This window comes from Phytophthora cinnamomi, assembly GCF_018691715.1.
Source record: "Phytophthora cinnamomi strain GKB4 chromosome Unknown Contig82, whole genome shotgun sequence".
NCBI lineage: Eukaryota > Oomycota > Peronosporomycetes > Peronosporales > Peronosporaceae > Phytophthora > Phytophthora cinnamomi.
This window is the reverse complement of record NW_027151015.1, coordinates 172135-196634: the sequence shown is the minus strand read 5'-3', so window position 1 is coordinate 196634 and position 24500 is coordinate 172135. Positions and strand designations below refer to the sequence as shown.

The following is a 24500-nucleotide window of genomic DNA, read 5'->3' as shown; positions in this document are numbered from 1 at the left end:
ATAACGTTTGTTGGAGCATTGCAGCACTATCAAAATCCACAGAACTCTCCACCAGCGCAGTGGTCGCGAGACCATATCTGTCCGCATCGATATGTCGTGGTACCCAACAATGACAGCAAGATGCAACAGTGGCCATGCCACCTTCTCAAGAAGACTGTACTTAGGCGAATTCTCGCAACGACACAACAGCGTTGCAGGTATCGGTTGGTATACACGAAGTATGTGTCCGTGATTCCTCAGTAGGTGTGCAGGCTCGAAGTGTTAGGATACTGTAATGAAAAGCCAAGATCGGTAATCCTGACCAATGAACATACAGTGGTCCCCCGAGAGGATACCTGAGAGGTGACTCACGAGAGTCGTGACAGGAGGGCGGCGGGTCTTCAACATCCGTGAATCAAGCAAGACCCGCTCTCAGCGATTTGCGACTGCAATCGTCTTGGCGTGAGTATCCCTTACTGCTGGGTCTATGCGGCGCGAAAATCTTAATTGAGGGTTTCAACTAGCGTAGCGATGATCAGCGGCGGCCTAGCCGAAGAAGGTCGTAGTTCCAGTACACAGGGCTACGTATCGTAGGTGTGTCCTTTGCGTGTTGATACTCGAAATAATACTTCTGAACTTCTGAAGTGTTATTTCGAGAATCTGAAGTATCTTTACGTGATCCATACCAGGAAGGATGTCAGGCAGCGACCAGTTACCATCATTGAAGTCGCTGCCCCAGGCCAGTGGGCCACGCTCGTCGCCCTTGACGGCGCGGTCATGACAATCACGACAAGCCGATTGCGCCATTCAAGGTGGCGCTCATCAGGTCCAGACGCCGCGCCTTGAAGCAATTAACTTTGTCACAGGACCTTCCCGGTACAAATCGCAGCGTGCGTGGTTGCAGTTGAAGCTCTTGCCGATCAAAGACTAAAACAAAAACAAGGACGCGCGCTGCTTGGTGCAAGGCCACTCGGGCCCCACAGCCAAAGGGCTCACTTTTCCATTCACCTTCATCCCGGAACGTCGAAGCAGAACAAGCAACCAACAAACACCAAGATGCTCAAGTCGTGGATGTCGGCCGTGTGCTACACGGCCTTGAGCTTCGCCGTCCTCAACGGCGGCGTCGCCACCGCCGACGAATGGGACGCCAGGGTGGACGAGATCATGGCCAACTTCACCAACACCGACCTCGCCGGCCAGATGACGCAGATCCCCGCTTACGGCCTGGTCAACTCCACGTACCAACTGGACGAGGACAAGCTCCGCAGCTACGCCAAGTACCATGTCGGGTCGTACCTGAGCCCGCCCATGTCTGCTTACGGCGAGATCGACGGTCGATGGGGCTGGACGACCGCCGAGATGCGCGACTTCGTCGGTCGCATCCAGGAGATCGCGATGGAGCTGAACGGCGGCCACCCGATGATCTACGGCACGGACGCCGCGCACGGCAACGCTCTAATGATCGACACCGTCTACTTCGGCCAGCAGATCAACGCCGCCGCCACGTTCAACCCGGACCTGGTCTACGAGCAGGGCCGCATCACCGCTCGTGACACGCTGGCGTCCGGCATCTCGTGGATCTTCGACCCCGTGCTCGACAACATGCACAACCCGCTGTGGCCGCGCGTGTACGAGACCTTCGGTGAAGATCCGTACCTGACCTCGGTCATGGGCGCGGCTATCGTTCGCGGCATGCAGAGTTACAACGAGTCCGCGGCATGCATGAAGCACTGGATCGGTTACGGCTGGACCCCCACAGGTTTGTTGTCGCGATGAGATGCATTGTTGTCACTTGACCTTCTTTGGCTAACGAACGACACGTACGATGCTGCTTTCAGGCCACGACAAGGATGGCGTGACGATGAGCGATTTCGACATGATGAACTCGTACTTCCCGCCGTACAAGGCTGCCGTCGACGCTGGACTGCTGACGGGCATGGAGAACTACATCTCTGTCAACGGCGTCCCGATGGTGGAGAACCACAAGTACCTGAAGAAACTGCTCCGCGACGACCTCAAGTTCGAGGGCCTAATGGTGACGGACTACGCTGAGATCAACCACGTGCCGGACTTCCACAAGACGGCCCGTAACATCAACGAAGCCGTGAAGTTTTCTCTGGAGCGCACGTCCATTGACATGAGCATGGTGCCGGCGGACATGTCGTCCTCGGCTTCGTCGCTGTTGACGTCAAGCTCGTCGAGCATGTCGTTCTTCAACGAGACCCTCGCGCTGCTCGAGGAGGACCCGGAGATCGTCGACCGCATCAAGGAGTCTGTGCGCCGTATCATCAAGACCAAGCTCAAACTGGGCCTGTACGACAACCCGCTGCCTGGTGAGGAGTACCTGAGCATGGTTGGTAACGACGACGACGTGGCTGCCGCGCTGGCCTCGGCGCGCGAGTCCATCGTGCTTCTTCAAAACAACGACAGCACGCTTCCGCTGTCGAAGGACGCCTCAGTGTTCCTGACGGGCCACAGTGCCCACAACGTCGGCTACCAGTGCGGTGGCTGGACGCAGGCCGGCACTGGTCTGTCGGGCAATGACATGTTCGCGCACGGTGTCAGCGTGAAGGATGGTCTCGAAAACGTCGCTGGCAACAGCTCCTTCACCTACTTCAACGGCTTGAACGTGACCGGTGACTACACCGAAGCGGACCTCGCGACCGCCAAGGAGTATGCTAGCAAGGCCGACTACACTATCGCTGTCATCGGTGAGCACAGCTACGAAGAGAAGACGGGTGACATCGACGACCTGACTCTGCCTCTGGGCCAGATTGAGTACGTCAACGCGCTCGCTTCCACCGGAACCAAGGTGATCTTGGTGCTGTTCGAGGGCCGCCCGCGCATCCTGAACGACCTGCCGGAGAACGTGTACGCTGTGATCAACGGCATGCTGGCATGCGAGCAGGGCGGCCAGGCTGTGGCGGAGATCATCTACGGGGAGACGAACCCGAGCGGCCGCATGCCGATCACGTACCCCAAGTACACTGGCAACGTAATGATCCCGTACCGCCACCGTGTCAGCACGCAGTGCGCGTCGGGCGACTACTGCGTTCCGCAGTGGGATTTCGGACACGGCCTCAGCTACACGAACTTCACGTACTCGGACATGAGCATCAGCACGACCAACGTGACGTCCAGCTCGGACTCGGTGAACGTTTCGGTGACCGTGACCAACTCGGGCAGCGTGGCCGGCAAGGAGACGGTGATGCTCTTCTTGACGCAGCCGTACCGCTCGATCTCAGTGCCGGAGGTGAAGCAGCTGAAGAAGTTCTCCAAGATCAGCCTGGATGCGGGTGCGTCGCAGACGGTCGAGTTCGAGCTGACGGCGGCGGATTGGAGCGTGTACTACCCCCAGATCGGCGAGGGCCTGAAGCTGGTGGCGGAGGACGCGGACTATGTGATCGCTATCAAGCCGGAGACGGACTGCGATGTGTACAACGAGACTGCTGCTGCGAACCCGCTGTGCGCGACATTCGCGCTGTCGACGGGCGAGTACCCGTTCGGCTCGCTGGTGGCGGAGTAAGCAGTTGCGCGTTGAAACTACTCCATCGGAGTAAGCAGTTGCGCGTTGAAACTACTCCATCCTGGCGGATCTCGTGAGAGTATTATTGCCTCTGTAGTGTTTGGTTTGAGTGCTGCATCATGCGAGTACTTGTGCTTGTGAAGCAAAATATAAATAAAGTCGTTTTTGTTATTATTTTGAGAGATCCATCATCGTTTTTTTTTGTATGAATGAAATGAAGAGGACCATCTAGGCAAGTAGTATGATACGACTACTACGCACTTAGTACTACTAGTAGTAGTTTCGATAATCTTTAATGGTCTGGTTTCAAGTGGGCAAGCTCTACTTCGCTTGCCAAGCAGTGCAGGGACTATTAGGCCTTGCCAATAGGCATGTTGCTAACCTATTCCAGCATCCAGGAATTGCTAACATCGAATCGGACGAGGAACTCCATTCTCTCTTTGTGCTTCGATGGTGGCCACTCCTTCTCGGCGACTTAGCGCAGTGACGGAACGTGGGGAGCCTAGTCACTCCCGACTTGTGTTCAAGGCACGGGGACTCCCCGGGATTGACCCATAATTTTGGTTTGGATTGTGCTACTAACGTTACCACGTATGGGGTGGTTTGAGCGAGAGAAAAAAAAACCGTGGGTGAAAACCACCGATGTTTCTCATCCTCTCCTATAGTGATCAGCATCAGCACTTACCCACAGACACTCGCGTTTCAAGATAACAACTTTATTTATATTTTGCTTCACAAGCACAAGTACTCGCATGATGCAGCACTCAAACCAAACACTACAGAGGCAATAATACTCTCACGAGATCCGCCAGGATGGAGTAGTTTCAACGCGCAACTGCTTACTCCGCCACCAGCGAGCCGAACGGGTACTCGCCCGTCGACAGCGCGAATGTCGCGCACAGCGGGTTCGCAGCAGCAGTCTCGTTGTACACATCGCAGTCCGTCTCCGGCTTGATAGCGATCACATAGTCCGCGTCCTCCGCCACCAGCTTCAGGCCCTCGCCGATCTGGGGGTAGTACACGCTCCAATCCGCCGCCGTCAGCTCGAACTCAACCGTCTGCGACGCACCCGCATCCAGGCTGATCTTGGAGAACTTCTTCAGCTGCTTCACCTCCGGCACTGAGATCGAGCGGTACGGCTGCGTCAAGAAGAGCATCACCGTCTCCTTGCCGGCCACGCTGCCCGAGTTGGTCACGGTCACCGAAACGTTCACCGAGTCCGAGCTGGACGTCACGTTGGTCGTGCTGATGCTCATGTCCGAGTACGTGAAGTTCGTGTAGCTGAGGCCGTGTCCGAAATCCCACTGCGGAACGCAGTAGTCGCCCGACGCGCACTGCGTGCTGACACGGTGGCGGTACGGGATCATTACATTGCCAGTGTACTTGGGGTACGTGATCGGCATGCGGCCGCTCGGGTTCGTCTCGCCGTAGATAATCTCCGCCACAGCCTGGCCGCCCTGCTCGCATGCCAGCATGCCGTTGATCACAGCGTACACGTTCTCCGGCAGGTCGTTCAGGATGCGCGGGCGGCCCTCGAACAGCACCAAGATCACCTTGGTTCCGGTGGAAGCGAGCGCGTTGACGTACTCAATCTGGCCCAGAGGCAGAGTCAGGTCGTCGATGTCACCCGTCTTCTCTTCGTAGCTGTGCTCACCGATGACAGCGATGGTGTAGTCGGCCTTGCTAGCATACTCCTTGGCGGTCGCGAGGTCCGCTTCGGTGTAGTCACCGGTCACGTTCAAGCCGTTGAAGTAGGTGAAGGAGCTGTTGCCAGCGACGTTTTCGAGGCCATCCTTCACGCTGACACCGTGCGCGAACATGTCATTGCCCGACAGACCAGTGCCGGCCTGCGTCCAGCCACCGCACTGGTAGCCGACGTTGTGGGCACTGTGGCCCGTCAGGAACACTGAGGCGTCCTTCGACAGCGGAAGCGTGCTGTCGTTGTTTTGAAGAAGCACGATGGACTCGCGCGCCGAGGCCAGCGCGGCAGCCACGTCGTCGTCGTTACCGACCATGCTCAGGTACTCCTCACCGGGCAGCGGGTTGTCGTACAGGCCCAGTTTGAGCTTGGTCTTGATGATACGGCGCACAGACTCCTTGATGCGGTCGACGATCTCCGGGTCCTCCTCGAGCAGCGCGAGGGTCTCGTTGAAGAACGACATGCTCGACGAGCTTGACGTCAACAGCGACGAAGCCGAGGACGACATGTCCGCCGGCACCATGCTCATGTCAATGGACGTGCGCTCCAGAGAAAACTTCACGGCTTCGTTGATGTTACGGGCCGTCTTGTGGAAGTCCGGCACGTGGTTGATCTCAGCGTAGTCCGTCACCATTAGGCCCTCGAACTTGAGGTCGTCGCGGAGCAGTTTCTTCAGGTACTTGTGGTTCTCCACCATCGGGACGCCGTTGACAGAGATGTAGTTCTCCATGCCCGTCAGCAGTCCAGCGTCGACGGCAGCCTTGTACGGCGGGAAGTACGAGTTCATCATGTCGAAATCGCTCATCGTCACGCCATCCTTGTCGTGGCCTGAAAGCAGCATCGTACGTGTCGTTCGTTAGCCAAAGAAGGTCAAGTGACAACAATGCATCTCATCGCGACAACAAACCTGTGGGGGTCCAGCCGTAACCGATCCAGTGCTTCATGCATGCCGCGGACTCGTTGTAACTCTGCATGCCGCGAACGATAGCCGCGCCCATGACCGAGGTCAGGTACGGATCTTCACCGAAGGTCTCGTACACGCGCGGCCACAGCGGGTTGTGCATATTGTCGAGCACGGGGTCGAAGATCCACGAGATGCCGGACGCCAGCGTGTCACGAGCGGTGATGCGGCCCTGCTCGTAGACCAGGTCCGGGTTGAACGTGGCGGCGGCGTTGATCTGCTGGCCGAAGTAGACGGTGTCGATCATTAGAGCGTTGCCGTGCGCGGCGTCCGTGCCGTAGATCATCGGGTGGCCGCCGTTCAGCTCCATCGCGATCTCCTGGATGCGACCGACGAAGTCGCGCATCTCGGCGGTCGTCCAGCCCCATCGACCGTCGATCTCGCCGTAAGCAGACATGGGCGGGCTCAGGTACGACCCGACATGGTACTTGGCGTAGCTGCGGAGCTTGTCCTCGTCCAGTTGGTACGTGGAGTTGACCAGGCCGTAAGCGGGGATCTGCGTCATCTGGCCGGCGAGGTCGGTGTTGGTGAAGTTGGCCATGATCTCGTCCACCCTGGCGTCCCATTCGTCGGCGGTGGCGACGCCGCCGTTGAGGACAGCGAAGCTCAAGGCCGTGTAGCACACGGCCGACATCCACGACTTGAGCATCTTGGTGTTTGTTTGGTTGCTTGTTCTGCTTCGACGTTCCGGGATGAAGGTGAATGGAAAAGTGAGCCCTTTGGCTGTGGGGCCCGAGTGGCCTTGCACCAAGCAGCGCGCGTCCTTGTTTTTGTTTTAGTCTTTGATCGGCAAGAGCTTCAACTGCAACCACGCACGCTGCGATTTGTACCGGGAAGGTCCTGTGACAAAGTTAATTGCTTCAAGGCGCGGCGTCTGGACCTGATGAGCGCCACCTTGAATGGCGCAATCGGCTTGTCGTGATTGTCATGACCGCGCTGTCAAGGGCGACGAGCGTGGCCCACTGGCCTGGGGCGGCGGCTTCAATGATGATCACTGGTCGCTGCCTGACATCCTTCCTGGTATGGATCACGTAAAGATACTTCAGATTCTGACACTCTTCAGAAGTTCAGAAGTGTTATTTCGAGTGGTGTGTTTGTGCCTATCAACACGCAGAGGGCACACCTACGATACGTAGCCCTGTGTGCTGGAACTACGACCTTCTTCGGCTAGGCCGCCGTTGATCACCGCTACGCTAGTTGAACCCTCAATTAAGATTTTCGTGCCGCATAGACCCAGCAGTAAGGGATACTCACGCCAAGACGATTGCAGTCGCAAATCGCTGAGAGCGGATCTTGCTTGATTCACGGATGTTGAAGACCCGCCGCCCTCCGGTCACGAGCATGGTGAGTCACGTGACGGTCACTCGGAGTCACAGGATACCGGTACTTCCCGGTATGGGAGAGACAGGGTCCTTCTCGAAGCACGATATTGAGGTTGGGGAGTCCGTGTTGCGCAGCATTTAGTGTAGAAGCCAAAGCCACCCGACGCATGCCGAAGTTGACCCAAATTGGCGGCGAGACGCTCGCGAAAGCGTTTACACTAGTGCGATCAGACTAATTTATTTTTTCTGCCTCTGCCTTCAATTGAAACGTCTTCCAACACAGCACGGAAAACAGTAGGAATACAAACGTACAGATCTAACATGTACACATCAGCAAAACAACAAACGACTAAGCTAACGGCGTTTGCAAACACCGTCGTGTTAGCTATAAAACTTCCTGCTGTACAAATTGATCAACATCATTTGTAAAGAAATCGGGGAATCGGTATTGGTACGCTCCAAACTGGCCCGGTTGCGTGCTTCGACGGTAAGAAAAGGAGGTCATGGTTGTTCACATATTATTTACGCTGCTGAGGTGCCTAAATATTGTGTTTTCCAAGTGAATACTGCCCAAAACAACTTAAAAAGCGGGAATGTTATTTTTTATTTTTGCTCCTTGTCGATATGCAATTTTTAGTATTGCTCGAGGCCTACGAAATTGAGTTTTCGGAACTCGGAGTGCCATCCACTTCGAATTACGAGATGCCACAACGGTCCCAAAACAACTCATCATTCCGTTTCCTTGCAGGAAAAATTAAAACCTTGTGTGCAAGAGATGGCTCTCCAATGTGAGGTGACACGGATCAACCACACACGGGCCTCCAACGAAGCCATAGATGCTTGACCAGCTTAGACTTCGTCACTTCAAGCACCGGAGTCGTTGCTACCTCGTGGGTATGTGTTATGAATGGTAGACAAGACAACTTCATGAAAAACCACACATATTTTTTTAGATAAGTTCGATCGTCTCTCATTTCACGCCCATTGAATTGCGGTTCATGCGAGCCACGCTTCACTTGCCGTGACACGGCCTTGCTGATGCTGGTACACACAGTTGAATCATAATTCGTGCCGACATTTTGATGAAATGAGCAGTTTAATAAAACAACATTTCCTTATAACGAACGAGCTCTTGCATGAACACCAACGACGGTAGTCCATCAGCTTTCATGGTAATGAAAGTACAGGCTCGTGGTCGTTTCGTGGCGGAGTTCCCCGGAGCGGCATAAGCGGATCGAGCTCGCAACTGAGCCATAGAACCTAGCATTACTTGCAGCACTCCACTTTAGGCTGCTACTCAATGACATTCCACCTTACGTACTCGCGTGATCTTCTGTGACTGGCTTACTCGAAGTCGGTGAACATGTATTCCTACTCCATGACGACGACAGTAAAGCTGCAGCCAAGCTGACGTCTACTGCCAGATTCATCGCCGAGACATCGACGCTCAGAGCGTCAGCCGAGCTGAGCATTTATTCTACGCAACCAAGACTTCCTGCAGCGCAGGCTTTAGCTCGGTCGGATATTCGATGACGTGCGCCGAGTACGGGATCTCGTCCCTGAGCTTTCGGAAGTGTACCAACCATTGTAGCGCCTTGGTCGACCCGCTCTGCCGAATAGTCCTCGATCTGTGTCACCATGCCGTATCAGCAGTGGTGAGCTGCTGATGACGACTTGTATCCAACTTGGAAGACTCGACGAGTGTTTCACCGGTCAAAGTCCACAATGGGCCCAGAGAGCCATGCTGGTGACATCCAAGAGCTCGCCCAGGTCTAGCTCAACATCGGAGACTGGGCGAACCACTTCAAGGCTTCGAGCAAGGCAGCAATTGAGGCTCTGTATGTTCGCTCGCAATACCGTCGACATCCAATCCCTCTCCTCGCCGTAGTGCGATGCTTCATCTCTAAAGCCGAGCACTTCAGTTTCAGAACTAGTTCTGCGCTAATGTTGTATTTTTGATCACGCGCCACTCGTAGAACATACAGTGTCTCTCTGTTGAATAATAACGTTAGTTTCGTCGTACAGATTGGGGGAAATACGTAAAGTGTGAACGCTGCCGCGTTCGCTTTCTTTTAACTCTTCAACAGCGACCATACAAGATCATAAGACTGGCGTTCTCTTGTTTACACGTCGTGAAGGCGATTGTCGAAGTCAGTATTGGATAGCCTCGCCCTTCATGAACCTACGAATTGCAGAGGTCAATGTCGAGAACGGGCATGGGCGACCATTCCGCTGCGCGTGAACATCACCAAGAGCTGGAGTTCGTCAACGACTGCTGGGTTCGACAGGATGGCTGTGGGGATCGGCCGACAAGATTCTGAACCATGACAGCCGTGAAGGCTCTATCCAGCCAACACCCACGCACGGGTGGGCACAAAAGAAACTCAAATCTATGTCCGTGGCGATCTGTTGCATTTCGATGCACAACTTGACACCCATCGAGTCAGATGAAATGCATCTGACTCTGGATGAACTCCCGTATGAAAATGGAGATGGATGGCCCGAATCTCGACGCAGGAGGGGCACCAAAGCCGGCTTTAACAGTCACTTTCGACGCAAGGCTTCACATGGCTCCAAGCTGTTGTCTAGCATGTCGACGGGCATTATTTGCGGCTTCACGAAATGCACGCCTAACGACACCCTCGTGGCCTCACGTCGCCACGAAAGTGTATGTGCGCGAGCGTTCGGCCGCCGGTTGTGGCGCCGGAGTTGGTGCTGCACGTTCGGGGACCGCGCCTGACCGGCGGGTTGCTCGGCGATTGTGGAGTCCTCGAAAGCGTGTGGCGGGGTAACGCTGTGCGATACCGGCCAGCTGGAAGCGCATGGTCAGCAGCAACTTGGCATGAGCGGATAGGCGTCGGGAGGGCTGCGATAAGACGCTAAACAGGTGGCCCAGTCCGCCGTAGCGTGCTCGCCGTTCAGAACGAGACGTTCCTGCGTGCGCCTCATTCGCAGTTATGTCGGAGTCGATGAAGGTGATCGCCGACGACGACGAGGCTTTCACGGGTATTCGGCCATCACTACATCGTCGACACACCTTGGGAGGGAATTCGTCGGTTGCTTCGGACTCGGCGCACGCACCGGTAGTATGGAGACCGGTGATGCCCATGGGGCGTCGATCGGCGCTGGTGTCGCAGTCGGAGGACTCCGGGGATATTCGAGCGACTATCGACGGGTCCATGAGGACGACGAGGTCCATTAGCGACGCTACCAGTCACAGTCGCCGACCCGGGGACAAGACCGACTTCGCACTGCACGACGTCGACGCCTTCAGTGTCGAGCGTGCTAAGGTGATTCGTCGTATCAGCGAAGAGCGCTACACCCGATTTCTCAACTTCTTCAAGAGCGACGAATCCGACTTGGCGAAAGAGATTCAGGCGAGAAACGAATTCTCCCGAGAGCATTTGGACGCGTGGGTGAACTACATCGTGAGTCCGAAAGTGCTGCGCTGCATCGTCCATAGTAAAGACTCCCAGCAGGAACTGCTGAATCTGTTGATGGTCTCTGCAGCGATTTCAAAGTATGGAGAGAGTGAGTTGATGGCCAAGGACAGGAGGGGCGACCTGAGTGCCCTGCAGAATATAAAGCTTCACACTTACGATGAGTGCTCCAGTAGTAGCGAGGAATCTGTGCGGACTAACAGCAAGGGTGCTGTTGCGATGGGATTCGTGATACGCGTCAATGCGCGGTTGCCGGAAGACAGGCGTGTTGGAGGCGTGGTGCTTCGTGAGATTTTGGCTCATGCTAGCAGCATGCAGATCAGCAACGAGACGACTGGTCAAGGTGACAACACGAGTCTCGACAAAGAGGAGGAGCGAACAGGACAGATCGTCATGCGCGTTCAATCCGAGTGGTTTCAGGATGCCATGATCAAGGCAAACGGACGATATCTCTATGATGCCATCCGACAGATCCTCTGCAACGTGAACGAAGCGTTGTGGGATTCTTCGAAGGACAAACTGGAGCTTCGGCGCGTCCAGAAATGTGATCGACTCGGGGCTGAAGTTCTGCAGATTAAACGGAAATCTGCATCTGAACGTCAAGTTCGCCCTAGAACACCTCCACCGCCACCTCCGAGAGGGGTTCGACCTCGAATGCCTCCGCCTCCACGTCCAGATGAGGCAACAAGGGATGTGTCAACGACAAAGGAAATTCCTCCTATTCCAGCACCGATCCACATCCCAGCCAAGGTGGGGTTCACAATCCGCAATCGATCCTCGTCGATGCCTGCCCAAGAGATTCAAGAGCGAGAAAGCGTGCCCACTGTCGGAACAGCCAAAACGCGGCGAAAACTGCTACCGCTAGGATCTGCTCCGCGCATGCCTCGTCCTCGCGCGCTTCCTCCCAAGCTCCCTCAGGGCAAAGCACACGACCCGATCGTCCACACGCCAAACGCGTTTGTCATCAAGACCCAAGAGCTTGAATAAGCAGTATCTGTGTCGTATGCGTCACCATGTTGTCGCGTTTGCCATAAGGTATGGCAAAACCAACGAGTATAGTAGCAATCCAAGCCTCAGGCATACACTGTATTTGCTTAGACCTGGAGAAGAATAGCAGAGAGAAGCAACACCAATTAATATATTGCACTCTTCGCTTTCAATCCCTGAAACACACTCAGCTCAATCCGGTCTGCTGGAAGCCAAAAGGCTCTACCAACGTTAGAGAACCATTCATAAAACACACACACGAGATACCCGAAGGAATTCTTTCATTGTTCAGTCAAAGTCAGTTCGAACCCTCGCTCGTACCTGGCTACTGCATTCCCCTCCTTTTCAAGCGAAAGAGAAACGAGGAAAACTTCGCCTACGGTTCCAGACTCTTAGGCTACAACTGATCTGGTGTGATCGGATGCGGCAATGGTATGATGGACTTCTTGTGGACGTCTCGAGGTAGCGCCTTCCTCATATCTGCATCAATTGACCACGAAAGCATTTAGCAACATCCTCAGCACAACAGCGTCAGCGTCACAACCCACCAAATGCGTCTTCCCCGTCGTCTGCACTCGAGTAATACCCGAGCACGCGCCTATAGACCGAGTAGCCGAACTTCTCGTACATCCCGATGGCCAGCGAGTTGGAGACGCGCACGAAGAGATCCACGAAGTAGCCGTCGTAGAGCTCCACCGACACGTTCTCCAGGTAGTCCATGAGCTTCTTGGCCAGCCCGAGCCGGCGGAACTCGGGGGCGACCGTCACCGCTGTGACGTGGCCGTGCCAGTTCGTGCCTTGGCCTTCAGCCTTGCCCATGACTGTAGCACGAACACAACCACGAAAAATCTCTCAATACTGGGCCGATTCGAGCCGCGAGGGGCTCAAAACCAGCAGCAAATAGGGGTTCAACGCACTGTAGCCCATGATGGTGTTGTTGGGGTCCTCCTGCACCAGGAAGTAGTCCGGCCACTTGGACAGATACTGCAGGTAGAACGACATGTTGTACTGGAGGCCGACAAACGAGCACAGCGCGGTCAATACTGGCGCTACGGACGCGCACGCGGCGTGACAGCGCAGCGGAGACACCCACCGTCTCCGTCAGCACGTCCAGGTTGACGTTGTTGAAGCGGAACAGGTCGTCGCAGCAGAACTTGCGCGTGGACGTCATGCTTGGTCCTTCGTCTCGGTTGGATGCCCTCGCAACTGAGACCGTACCCCCTGATCGTAACCGCCTGTACCCACATGGTTACGGCGCAGGGTACGTCATTACCACTGCAGTACCGGTATCAACATCGACATGAAGGATGAAGGTGTGGAAGTGCGCGAGTCTAACATCCCGGGGGCGGGGGGCGGGTTATTCGCCACACGGCTTCACGTTGAAGGTTCTACCGTCTGTGTGTACACGGGGGTAGTACTGCCTAACCACCAGGCCTGGAAGCTTCCGGACAAGTCCTACCTCATGAAGTTGGGCGATGGCAAGTACGTGGACGCGCTGCAGTGTCCCCAGGTGCTGGCCCGGTACATCAACGACTGCAGGGGCCACCGAGGAGGCTTCAACGTGCGCTTCGACAAGCGGCCGCAGGACGACAGGGCCGACGTCGTGGCCCTGAGAGACATCCAGCCGGGGGAGGAGCTGTACGTGGACTACGGCCGACTCTACTGGCTGGCCTACAACATGATGCACAAGGACAACCCCGTTCGGTAGAGCTGCAGTTGAACGTGAATACAATGGCGTTCACGTGGTGAATTGAAGTTAGTACTCGCGCAGAGACGCCGAGATGGCGGCGGCGACGTCTTCTTCGCTCGTGCTGCGGGGCTTGGTCGGCGTGCCGTCCTGGTGCCCCGTGCTGCTCATGCTGCTCGACAGCGACAGCTTCGCGCTCTACGCAGCCACAAACAAGCATGTTAGTACGCGGGCAGCCACAGCAGATATGTGAGTGCATGCATACCTGTCTAGAGAGCTCGTCGTCCGAGTCGTCCTTCTCGCTCGCAGCCGCTGCTTGCTCCTCCTCCTTCGCCTTGCGCATGGCGGCGATCTCGGCCTCAGCGATCTCCAAGAAGATGCGCTCGCGGTTGAAGTCGTAGTCGAACACGTCCTGCAATAAACGACACAATGACAACACCAATGAGCGTCCGTAAGCTGTGCTCTCCGTCTTCATCATCTGCGCACCCGTTGCAGCAGGTTCTCGTTGAGCGAGGGCATCACGGGTGCCGTCGTGAACGTTCTGTTCAGTGTGATCTTGGTGTGCTACAGTGACAAACACCATTGTGACTATTGCACATGAATTGCATGGGCTCCCAAATAGCCACAACCTTCAGGATGGCTGCCTGTCCGCTGGAGTGCACGGGGGATGACGCCATGCTGCTGATACTCTCGGTTTTCTCTGCTTCTCTGCTTCTTACCAGCATAATAATCCGCGGTTTTACAGCAATGCAATGGACATACAAGGGCAGTGTTAGTTCAAGGGCGTAGGAGGCATGGGACCCGCAGGACGCGACGTACAGGAACACACCCTCGGAGTCTCCTTCCGCTGTGACGCCCTTCGCCTGATCTCGGTCTGTGAATACTGCCTGCTTACGCTGATGTTCCTGTCCTAACCGCTCTACCGATATTCCCAGGTACTCTAGCATTTAATATTTAAAACCTGAGGTGGCGGTGGACGCAGCAGCTTGTTGGCATCTCCATGCAGCCTCACCGCAGGAACAGCTTCGCGTCTTCTCTATCTAAACACGAAGCTCGTTTCTGTCTGCTGCAGCATTCTCGCTGAAGAATACTATGCAGCTGCGTGATGCAGTGCGTGATGCCCTGTGTGTCATTCGGTCAGCGACGCTTGATGCCTTCCAGGTCGAGTTTGTCTGTGCCCTTGCCGCTCTTCCAGGGCCAGCCCGTGCCCACCCTTCCCTTCACGTCGTCCTGACCGTCCTTATCGACCGACGGCGCGTCCATCCACGTGTCCTTGGCGTCCACCGCTGCGGCCCAGTCGCCCTTCTTCCAGTCGCGCTTGCTCTCGGCGTTGCGCTGCTGCGCCACCGCCGTGTCCACCAGGTCGCTCACCATCTTGAGCTGGTCACGTGCCTGCCGCAGCAACAGACCCACGCGGCGTTCGTCCTCCTCGTTGCGGTAGGCGTCGAAGCCAGCGCGCACCTGGCGTCGCACGTCCAGCCGCACATCGTCGGCCAGCGGCTTCGTGGTCCGCAGGAACTCGCGGTACTGGTTCAGCACCGCCGAGCGGTTCAGGAAGTACTGCAGCGACTTGACCTCGGGCCCCAGCGCCCGCCTCGTGACGCCCATGCCGCCAGCTCTAGGTAGACAACTCACTGCACCTCCGGGATACCGGTACTAGTGTAACGGCTAATGGAGCTCGTCGAAATTGCAGACTAAAAAGTACAAGAACAAATTGAAAAGGATCAAAACAGGCTGTGTTTTACCATAATCAGCAAGTTGAAGACGAAAAACGGACAACGGTTGTCGTCACTACAGTAGCCACTGGTAGATGCTGCCTATGCTGTGATAACGCGGACGCCAGCACTGGAAACGCGCTCGGCGGACAGAATGTCAGGCTGAGTGATGAACATCATGTTACGCGGCACCTTCATCGACCGCGATAGCCACTCGATCATTGCAGGACCGAACTCGCCGTGCACCGACACGAAGTCCACACGGATCTTAGGGTACATGCTGTCGAACAACGCCGCCATCTCTCGGAACGAAGCGAGTACAGGAGCGTCCGCTTCCTCGTCCGCGAACACGTGCACGATGCGCAGCGTGTGGGTCTGCTCGTTACGACGCACGTAGATGATGGCCTTGTTGATGATCGTGAGGTCGGGGATCTTGCAGAAGAAGACGATGGGGGCGTCGCGAATGCTGACGATGGTGCGGGCAATGGTGCGTCCGCCGCGGGCGCCCGTGTGCTCAATCTCCGACGAGCTGTTGTTGGCGAGACCAACCGCAGCAGCCTTACCGTACCGCGAAGGAGCCATCTTCTTCAGCACCAGGAGCATGTAGCCGAGAATTGTGACTCGCTCAAACATGATGAACATTCCGAACATCACAATGATGAAGTAGACCGCAAAGTACATCAGTGCTGTGGGATCTCCGAGCAAGTTGGCGAAAATTCCCACCACGATCAGCACGAAACCCACGACCACCACGGTCCACGATGCGTGAATATCGCGAGGGATTTCCGAACGCTTGCCCTTCAGTAGCATGCACGCGCACGAGAACATCGCCATCAGTCCCAGGAAGGCGTACGTGTAGACGCCGTTCACAGTCGTGGAGTCAGCGTTCAAGATCAGAACGAGGCTTGCCGAGAGGAGGAAGTAGAGTCCAATAATGTTGTGGCTTGTTCCGCGCAACTTGTTCTTCTTGGCCAAGAAAGCGGGCAGCACACGGTCATTTGATAGGCGTTCAACCAATCCACAAATACCGACGTACGAGGTAAGCACGGCACCGCTGAGTACAATGAACGCGTCCACGCTAGCCCATGTCTCGAACCAGCTTCCCACAGCTACACGAGCGACCTTCGCCAATAGTGCATCACCGTTAGCGTAAATGCCGTCGTCACCGTCGAGCGGCAGGACAGCTAGGATGCCAACTCCCAGTCCCAGGTTGAAAAACGTAACCAGAGCCCACATGTTGCGCAGCGTCTTGCGGAAGACACCGGGCTGTTGCTCCTCGACATAGTTGGACGACGACTCGAAGCCCGTGATGCCGAGCATCGAAGCGCCAAAGCCGAAGAAAATGGACGTGAAGACGTTGCCGTCCAGCATAGAGCCCGCGAAGTCAACCTCTGGCAATTCAGTGCTCATGTTGTCGCTGAAAATGTGCGAGTGCTGGACACCGTAGACGACGCACGAGACAAACAGGATCGAGAGCACAAGAATGTGGTGCAGGAAGATGACGACTGCAACACGTGAGCTCTCGGAAATACCGATGAAAGCCAGCACCGCGAACGCCCCGAGCAAGATAATAATCGAGGTGACGATGGGGATGTCAATCTGAGTGTTAAGGTAGCGGACACCCGACGTCGCAGACACCACCCCCGTGGCCACATAGGACAAAATGCTCAAGCAAGCAGCTACTGCCGCCGTGCGCTTGGATGTCGTGTTGAGGAGCGCGTTGTAAGTGCCACCGTTCATTGGGATAGCGGTGACCACTTCTTCGTAGATAAACCGAAAGAAGAAAAGCACAGTGGATACCATCAACAGCGGAATGGGCATCAACTTCCCGGATTTGGCAGTCACCGACGACGCCGAGTAAAGTACACTGGACAGGATGTCATTTCCGCAGATGGCGGTGGCTGGTAGTTCGCCCAGGAGCTTTCGTGGTTGCTCTAGTTCGTCTTGGATCGTAGTCAACTCTTCATGAGGAACCTTCACATGCTCGGACGACCCCGAGCCTGGGAATTGCCACGTTGGGCCTTTGGGAGCACCTTCCACGATTTCAATCTCGATCTTGCGGCGTCGCAAATTCACAGCTCGAGAGCTGATGGCAGAGCTTGGGGCGCGAGGTGAGGCAACCTCCATGTAGGCCGTTGTCGGAACCTGGAGAACACCGGTGGTGCTGCCACCTTCCCCTGCGCTTGAAACCATGGTTTGGGCTTTCGACTGGATGAGACGGCGACTTGACTCGGACGCGACAAAAAGCAGAATGAACTGTTGATCGATTAAATCGGGATTAAAGCGTGATGGCATGGCATATGGTGTTTTGTACTTCAGCGCACAGCGCCATTGATGTCGCCTATCCTAATATTCGTGAACAACTCTGCATCGAGCACCGTGTCATTCCTCCCGAGATTCCAGTGCATCTTCAGGCTTTGAAGTGTAGCAATTTATTAAAACGGATCCATCGCAGCATGGCCTGTGTTTGCCATATGATTCCTGTGGCAACCCATGGATTGGGTATCAGCGCTTTTCCCCTTTTGTGAAATGGCACACCTGAAACCACGCCAGCAATATGTGCATGCTTGTCCAACAAGCCCATTACAGTACCTGTACATTACCAGGCTTTCACTGTCCGAAATTCCTCCGCCAATGATCCGCGCGAAAATACTGCAGTCACTGGTTGATGAGGGACTAAGCAAGCTATCCACACAAGAATTGTGCTACCACTAAACTTCATGCATTGTTGACTGTGCAGAACAATTGTGGCTGGTGTACTCCATGCTCGTTGTTTAACGTAGAGATCTTGTAGGTTGAGAACTTGAGATTTTGTCCAAAATCAGCTTTCCTGCACAACGATAAACCGCGAGCACCGCCGTGTGCCGCCCGGTTTCCGTTCGGACTTGAGCAGCAGCAGGCTGGCAACTTGCCAGTGGCAAGCGAGGCGCTGCGGGCATGCTCGGTTCCTGGATGGGCGTTTGACAACAGATGCCTCACGTCGCCCCGCCCGGCACTGGCGCTCTACCGGTTGCTCTGTATGGCGGGGAGGGCCTACCCGCCCGAGGACACACCAGCAGACGACATGGGTTCCCATTTTACACCATTGCCTGAAAAGAGACTTCTGGTTACCAAAAAGGGGCACGCTCCGCCTCGTCACATGCGAAAAAAATCCAGGTCCGCGGGTCTGCGGTTTACCCACGGCACGTCCAGCAATCGCCCGCTGCGTTCGGACCGAGCAATTGCCAGCGCCCGGTCCTGAGCAGGACAGGCTCGCTCACGGTGCAACTCGACTTCACGCTGAATCCAGCGGACCAGCTCTGCGCTGTCGAGAGCCCATCGGATCGGGCAGCAACCGTCTCCACGGAACGAGTCGGGTGCGCTGACAACTTGTCGCTCGGTTGGCTGCCAACTTGACAAGCAAGGCACAGCCCGGGCGGGCTCGATGAAAATTTGCCGGCGGATTTGCCTCGAGCGCGGCACTTCCGGCCTGCCAGCCAGCAGACTAAGAGAGATAGGCACCGCCGCATCTGCAGCATGCGAGTGCAGAGTCTCGCCACGCGCAATGCGGGACATGCAGACTGCATTGCAGTGGTGCGCACAAACCTGCGTTTCGAGGGCATGACATGACCGACTGCATGCATCACCGGCCATCCTCTTCTTTAGAGTGGACGGAGCGTCAACGGGAGACAACTGTTTCCCGGGGACCCAAGACTCTTTGGGCCAAGAGGAAAGTTTTCCTGAGAACGGTTGCCCGCCTGATGGTGAGACCCAGCCGCCAGCCGAGGTGCTGACGAGAACTTTTGATCCCCCCCCACCTACCTACAACACTGACAGCCCTTTCGCTGATGGGAGGGTCGACACGCTCCTTTTCATCGGATCAGAGCGGCCAAAACGTTTGGCCTTTGACCCAAAAGTGAGCGCTCCAGAAGGACGTCACCTAGCCGCCAGAGAGTCTCTGAGAGGGGGAGGGAGGGGTGACCCGCCGTGATCTTTCGCCTCTGCTTTCTCGGAGGCTGCATCAGGATTGGCGACGACAGAACTGGGCCCGCTTGTATGGGAAGCTGCACTGTAGTGAGTGAACTCTTCCAATAGTCCAGCACAGCACCGAACGCCCACGTAACGTTAGCAGTGGATTCCATTCCAGCCACCGCCAACGCGCTTTTCAGTTCCGCTCTATTCCCCATTTTGCGGAGTCGGTCTCAAGTCGCGTCACACCCCACCACCGCCTCGAGTCCTCAAGTCAAGTCAAGTCAAGTCGAGTTCCTTCGGCCCCCAACCGAACTCACCACCATAACAATGGAATCGAGCAGCTACCTCGAAGTCGCGTCGCCGGTGCCGGTCATGCGTAGCGCGGTCAACGTCCGCCGCCGCAAGGTGGAGATTGAAGTGGAGGACGGCCCGGCACGAGGCCCCACTTGGCAGTTCCCACGCTCCGGCACCACTCAACACGTGCACGTGCCCGAGGCGGAACTGGCCGACATCCAACACGAACTAGACCAGCCACGCAAGCTGCTGTCGGAGTGGCCGGCCACCGCCATCAGCGGCAACGACATCCTGGGAAGCGTGCTGTATGCGGCGTCGTCGGTGGTGGCCAAGGCCGGCAAGCTCATGCCCGTCTCGCTGCTCATGGTGGCAGCCGTGCTCTACTTCTTCCGGTTCATCTACGAGGAGGTGGTCACCGCCATCCCCATGAACGGCGGCACCTACAACGCGCTGCTCAACACGACGTCCAAGCGCGCTGCTGCAGTGGCTGCCTGCCTCAGCATCTTGTCGTACGTGGCCACGGGTGTCGTGTCCGCCACGTCGGCTGTTCGCTACCTGGACACTCAAGTGGACATCCCGATCGTGGTCTGCACTATCGCGCTTCTGTTCGCCTTTGCTCTGCTGGCATTCGTGGGCATTGCCGAGAACTCCCGTGTGGCCCTCGTCATCTTCCTGCACCACATTGTCGTGCTGACTGTCCTGGTGGTGTCGTGCGCGGTGTACGGCATCAAGAACCCGCACATTTTCCGAGACAACATGAAAACAGACTACCCGGAGGTGGACTTCGCGGGGTCCATGCTGGACGGCAACGCGTTCACCGCCGTGTTCTTCGGTTTCGGCGCTGCCATGCTGGGTATCACGGGTTTCGAGTCCTCCTCGAACTATGTGGAGGAGCAGGCCCCAGGCGTGTTCCGAAAGACGCTGCGCAACATGTGGGCCTTGGTGTCGGTCTTCAATGTCTCTCTCGGTATTGGCATCCTCGCCGTGCTCCCGCTCGGCGGTGACAACGGAATCTACGCCAGCGAAGACGCACTGCTGTCCAAGGCGGCAGAAGCGTCTCTGGGAAGCTGGTTCGGAACCTGGGTCAGTGTCGACGCCTTCATCGTGCTGTCCGGCTCCGTGCTGACGTCGTACGTTGGCATTTGCGGCCTGGTGCGCCGTCTATCGACCGACCGGGTGCTGCCAAGCTTCTTGGCCAAGACGAACAAGTTGCGCGGCACAAATCACTACATCATCGGGTGCTACTTCCTGCTGTCGTCCAGCCTCGTGCTGATACTCAATGCCGACAGCACCATCATGAACGGCGTGTACACGTACGCGTTCCTGGGCTTGATGGCGCTCTTCGCGAGTGCCGGCATGCTACTGAAGGCCAAGAGGCCCGAGATCCCACGCGATGTCTCTGCACCGTGGACTGTGCTGGTGCTGGGCTTCGTGATGGTGGTGGTGGCAATCTTCGCGAACCTGCTGGGCGATCCGTCCGTGCTGATGTATTTTGCATTGTACTTCATCGCGGTAGCCTTCGTGATGTTCACGATGTTCGAGCGCGTCACGATCCTGCGCTGCATCCTGGCGCTCATGAAGAAGACGGCACCGTCCAAGTACGCGAAAGACACGGCTGTCAATTACTTGCGCACTCGTGACACCCCCGAGGTAGAGCACACGGGCGCGCGAGGCGGACGCACGATTGCCCGCGCCATCGTGAGTATCCGCAGCGCGCCGATCATCTTCTTCTGCAAGTGGCCGGACCTGACGATCATTAACAAGGTGATCATGTACGTGCGTCGCAATGAGCAAACGCACACGCTGCGCATCGTGCACGTGTTCTCGGACGAAGAGACCGACGCGCCTGTGCTGAAGGCGTTCCGGAACTTGGCGGTACTGTTTGACAGCATGTATCCGAAGATCCGCATCGACTTCGTGTCGGTGCAGGGCGAGTTCAAACCCGCGACGATCGAGTGGCTGTCGAAGAAGATGGGTGTGCCGCGCAACTTGATGTTCATCACGCAGCCCGACATGGTGTCGGCGCCGTGTGTGTCGTCTGTTGGCGTTCGCGTCATTACGGCATGATACCTAGGCCTGTATCCACTTCAGATACGCATAAATGTTGAATCGAACCTGAGCTGGGAAACTGCCAATACGGATCTCTCTCGTTGTTTTCCACCACTTCTATCTCGACCATACGTCGCCTCAAACCTGCATCATTCTCCGCCCGCATCGAGCAACGCGTACCAAATCCTTCGAACAGGTTAGTAGTGCTCATACGAGTGATCAATGGTCGGCAAAATCTGAAATGAGGTGAAAAAGCGCTTGGAATTCACGGCTGAAAATCCAGCGAAATTCGACAAACCGATCATCGGTTTTGAAAGCATAGAACAATCGATAGCAAAGCGAAGGCTATTATTACCCACTTCGCACCGAAAACGGTTAATGCGAGTTCGCCGGGCTGCTTACGAAGGCCGGTTAACTTTCATCGCCAAGTACTCTGAAGTGCTATTAACTTTCTTTAAAGTGTATGTGGGTAAATACAAGACTTTCAGCAAGCCGACCAAGGTCCTCTTTCACTCATGTCGGTATGAATGTGTAGACCAATACGAATAATAAGTAGGAATGCCGTGAATTGGCTGGCTTCTTGAGGTTTCATTAGCACTACAAAAAACAATTCGTGCGATGCGATGCGGATGGAAATTCAGCCGAGACAATACCATGGGTTTGTCACCCATGAGGTTCCCAACCCAACTCCCATAGTTATCAGAGAGTTGATAAAAAGTATGAAGGTCAAGCCTCAGGCAGGCCGAACACGCGTTAGGAACTACGTAGTCAAAAACTCAAGTTAAGTATTCATTACACAATCACACTTCTGGAACCGAAATCATGCTCACGAATGCCCACCCTCCCACGCAGAGTGACAGACGGATACAGGCCTAGGTATCATGCCGTAATGACGCGAACGCCAACAGACGACACACACGGCGCCGACACCATGTCGGGCTGCGTGATGAACATCAAGTTGCGCGGCACACCCATCTTCTTCGACAGCCACTCGATCGTCGCGGGTTTGAACTCGCCCTGCACCGACACGAAGTCGATGCGGATCTTCGGATACATGCTGTCAAACAGTACCGCCAAGTTCCGGAACGCCTTCAGCACAGGCGCGTCGGTCTCTTCGTCCGAGAACACGTGCACGATGCGCAGCGTGTGCGTTTGCTCATTGCGACGCACGTACATGATCACCTTGTTAATGATCGTCAGGTCCGGCCACTTGCAGAAGAAGATGATCGGCGCGCTGCGGATACTCACGATGGCGCGGGCAATCGTGCGTCCGCCTCGCGCGCCCGTGTGCTCTACCTCGGGGGTGTCACGAGTGCGCAAGTAATTGACAGCCGTGTCTTTCGCGTACTTGGACGGTGCCGTCTTCTTCATGAGCGCCAGGATGCAGCGCAGGATCGTGACGCGCTCGAACATCGTGAACATCACGAAGGCTACCGCGATGAAGTACAATGCAAAATACATCAGCACGGACGGATCGCCCAGCAGGTTCGCGAAGATCGCCACCGCCACCATCACGAAGCCCAGCACCAGCACAGTCCACGGTGCAGAGACATCGCGTGGGATCTCGGGCCTCTTGGCCTTCAGTAGCATGCCGGCACTCGCGAAGAGCGCCATCAAGCCCAGGAACGCGTACGTGTACACGCCGTTCATGATGGTGCTGTCGGCATTGAGTATCAGCACGAGGCTGGACGACAGCAGGAAGTAGCACCCGATGATGTAGTGATTTGTGCCGCGCAACTTGTTCGTCTTGGCCAAGAAGCTTGGCAGCACCCGGTCGGTCGATAGACGGCGCACCAGGCCGCAAATGCCAACGTACGACGTCAGCACGGAGCCGGACAGCACGATGAAGGCGTCGACACTGACCCAGGTTCCGAACCAGCTTCCCAGAGACGCTTCTGCCGCCTTGGACAGCAGTGCGTCTTCGCTGGCGTAGATTCCGTTGTCACCGCCGAGCGGGAGCACGGCGAGGATGCCAACCGCTAAAGTAGCGTTAAAAATCGTTGTCGGTAATGCCGCGTTCCGTAGTGTCTTTCTGAACACGCCTGGGGCCTGTTCCTCCACATAGTTCGAGGAGGACTCGAAACCCGTGATACCCAGCATGGCAGCGCCGAAACCGAAGAACACGGCGGTGAACGCGTTACCGTCCAGTATGGACCCCGCGAAGTCCACTTCCGGGTAGTGTGCTTTCATGTTGTCTCGGAAAATGTGCGGGTTCTTGATGCCGTACACCGCGCACGACACCACCAGGACACTCAACACGACAATGTGATGCAGGAAGATGACGAGAGCCACACGAGAGCTAGTTTTGATACCAGTGAAGGCGACTATCGCGAATACCAAGAGTAGAGCCACCGTGCAGCACTCGAATGGAATATTTACTTGGGTGCCAAGGTATTTGATTCCTGACGTAGCAGCAATAACGCCCGTGGTCAGATATGACAGGATACTTAAACAGGCAGCAACAGTAGCGATTGGCTTGGAAGTGGCGTTGAGTAAGGCATTGTACGTGCCTCCATTCATAGGAATGGCGGTGATCACCTCGGCGTACATGAACTTGTATAACTGCACGACAATGGATACCATGAGAAGAGGTACAGGAGTTAGTTTTCCCGCCTTGGCTGCGACGTTGGACGTAGAGTAAAGCACACTGCCCAGGAAATCGTTGCCAATGATTGCACTGGCAGGCCACTCGGATAATAGCGCACGGGGTTCACTCAGCTTTACACCTCCAAGCTCCACTTCAGATACGCATAAATGTTGAATCGAACCTGAGCTGGGAAACTGCCAATACGGATCTCTCTCGTTGTTTTCCACCACTTCTATCTCGACCATACGTCGCCTCAAACCTGCATCATTCTCCGCCCGCATCGAGCAACGCGTACCAAATCCT

At 55.9% G+C, this 24500-nt stretch overlaps 10 protein-coding genes across 10 annotated transcripts; 4 read left to right on the top strand and 6 right to left on the bottom strand.

The window, feature by feature from the left end:
- Positions 1 to 1035: 1035 nt before the first annotated feature.
- IUM83_19262 (Lysosomal beta glucosidase) lies at positions 1036 to 3505 on the top strand (the record flags this gene model as incomplete). Its single annotated transcript, XM_067944306.1, has 2 exons — positions 1036 to 1738; positions 1818 to 3505. 2 exons carry the CDS (start codon positions 1036 to 1038, stop codon positions 3503 to 3505), a joined length of 2391 nt encoding a protein of 796 aa, XP_067785144.1.
- An 839-nt stretch (positions 3506 to 4344) lies between these two features.
- On the bottom strand, positions 4345 to 6814 carry IUM83_19261 (Lysosomal beta glucosidase; the record flags this gene model as incomplete). Its single annotated transcript, XM_067944305.1, has 2 exons — positions 4345 to 6032; positions 6112 to 6814. 2 exons carry the CDS (start codon positions 6812 to 6814, stop codon positions 4345 to 4347), a joined length of 2391 nt encoding a protein of 796 aa, XP_067785143.1.
- Positions 6815 to 10444: 3630 nt separating this feature from the next.
- IUM83_19260 (Ribosomal RNA-processing protein 8) lies at positions 10445 to 11914 on the top strand (the record flags this gene model as incomplete). Its single annotated transcript, XM_067944304.1, has 1 exon — positions 10445 to 11914. The coding sequence occupies one exon, from the start codon at positions 10445 to 10447 to the stop codon at positions 11912 to 11914; it is 1470 nt and encodes a 489-aa protein (XP_067785142.1).
- A 397-nt stretch (positions 11915 to 12311) lies between these two features.
- On the bottom strand, positions 12312 to 13085 carry IUM83_19259 (N-acetyltransferase 5; the record flags this gene model as incomplete). Its single annotated transcript, XM_067944303.1, has 4 exons — positions 12312 to 12394; positions 12463 to 12735; positions 12832 to 12922; positions 13008 to 13085. 4 exons carry the CDS (start codon positions 13083 to 13085, stop codon positions 12312 to 12314), a joined length of 525 nt encoding a protein of 174 aa, XP_067785138.1.
- Positions 13086 to 13214: 129 nt separating this feature from the next.
- On the top strand, positions 13215 to 13622 carry IUM83_19258 (uncharacterized protein; the record flags this gene model as incomplete). Its single annotated transcript, XM_067944302.1, has 1 exon — positions 13215 to 13622. One exon carries the CDS (start codon positions 13215 to 13217, stop codon positions 13620 to 13622), a length of 408 nt encoding a protein of 135 aa, XP_067785151.1.
- A 48-nt stretch (positions 13623 to 13670) lies between these two features.
- IUM83_19257 (n-acetyltransferase 5) lies at positions 13671 to 14278 on the bottom strand (the record flags this gene model as incomplete). The annotated part of the gene is made up of 4 exons (XM_067944301.1): positions 13671 to 13799; positions 13867 to 14013; positions 14088 to 14165; positions 14231 to 14278. The coding sequence occupies 4 exons, from the start codon at positions 14276 to 14278 to the stop codon at positions 13671 to 13673; spliced, it is 402 nt and encodes a 133-aa protein (XP_067785140.1).
- A 460-nt stretch (positions 14279 to 14738) lies between these two features.
- IUM83_19256 (Complex 1 LYR protein) lies at positions 14739 to 15209 on the bottom strand (the record flags this gene model as incomplete). The annotated part of the gene is made up of 1 exon (XM_067944300.1): positions 14739 to 15209. One exon carries the CDS (start codon positions 15207 to 15209, stop codon positions 14739 to 14741), a length of 471 nt encoding a protein of 156 aa, XP_067785135.1.
- Positions 15210 to 15418: 209 nt separating this feature from the next.
- Positions 15419 to 17509, bottom strand: IUM83_19255 (Transmembrane protein; the record flags this gene model as incomplete). Its single annotated transcript, XM_067944299.1, has 1 exon — positions 15419 to 17509. The coding sequence occupies one exon, from the start codon at positions 17507 to 17509 to the stop codon at positions 15419 to 15421; it is 2091 nt and encodes a 696-aa protein (XP_067785126.1).
- Positions 17510 to 19594: 2085 nt separating this feature from the next.
- Positions 19595 to 21628, top strand: IUM83_19254 (Transmembrane protein; the record flags this gene model as incomplete). The annotated part of the gene is made up of 1 exon (XM_067944298.1): positions 19595 to 21628. One exon carries the CDS (start codon positions 19595 to 19597, stop codon positions 21626 to 21628), a length of 2034 nt encoding a protein of 677 aa, XP_067785127.1.
- Positions 21629 to 22489: 861 nt separating this feature from the next.
- Positions 22490 to 24193, bottom strand: IUM83_19253 (Transmembrane protein; the record flags this gene model as incomplete). Its single annotated transcript, XM_067944297.1, has 1 exon — positions 22490 to 24193. One exon carries the CDS (start codon positions 24191 to 24193, stop codon positions 22490 to 22492), a length of 1704 nt encoding a protein of 567 aa, XP_067785152.1.
- Positions 24194 to 24500: the final 307 nt, after the last annotated feature.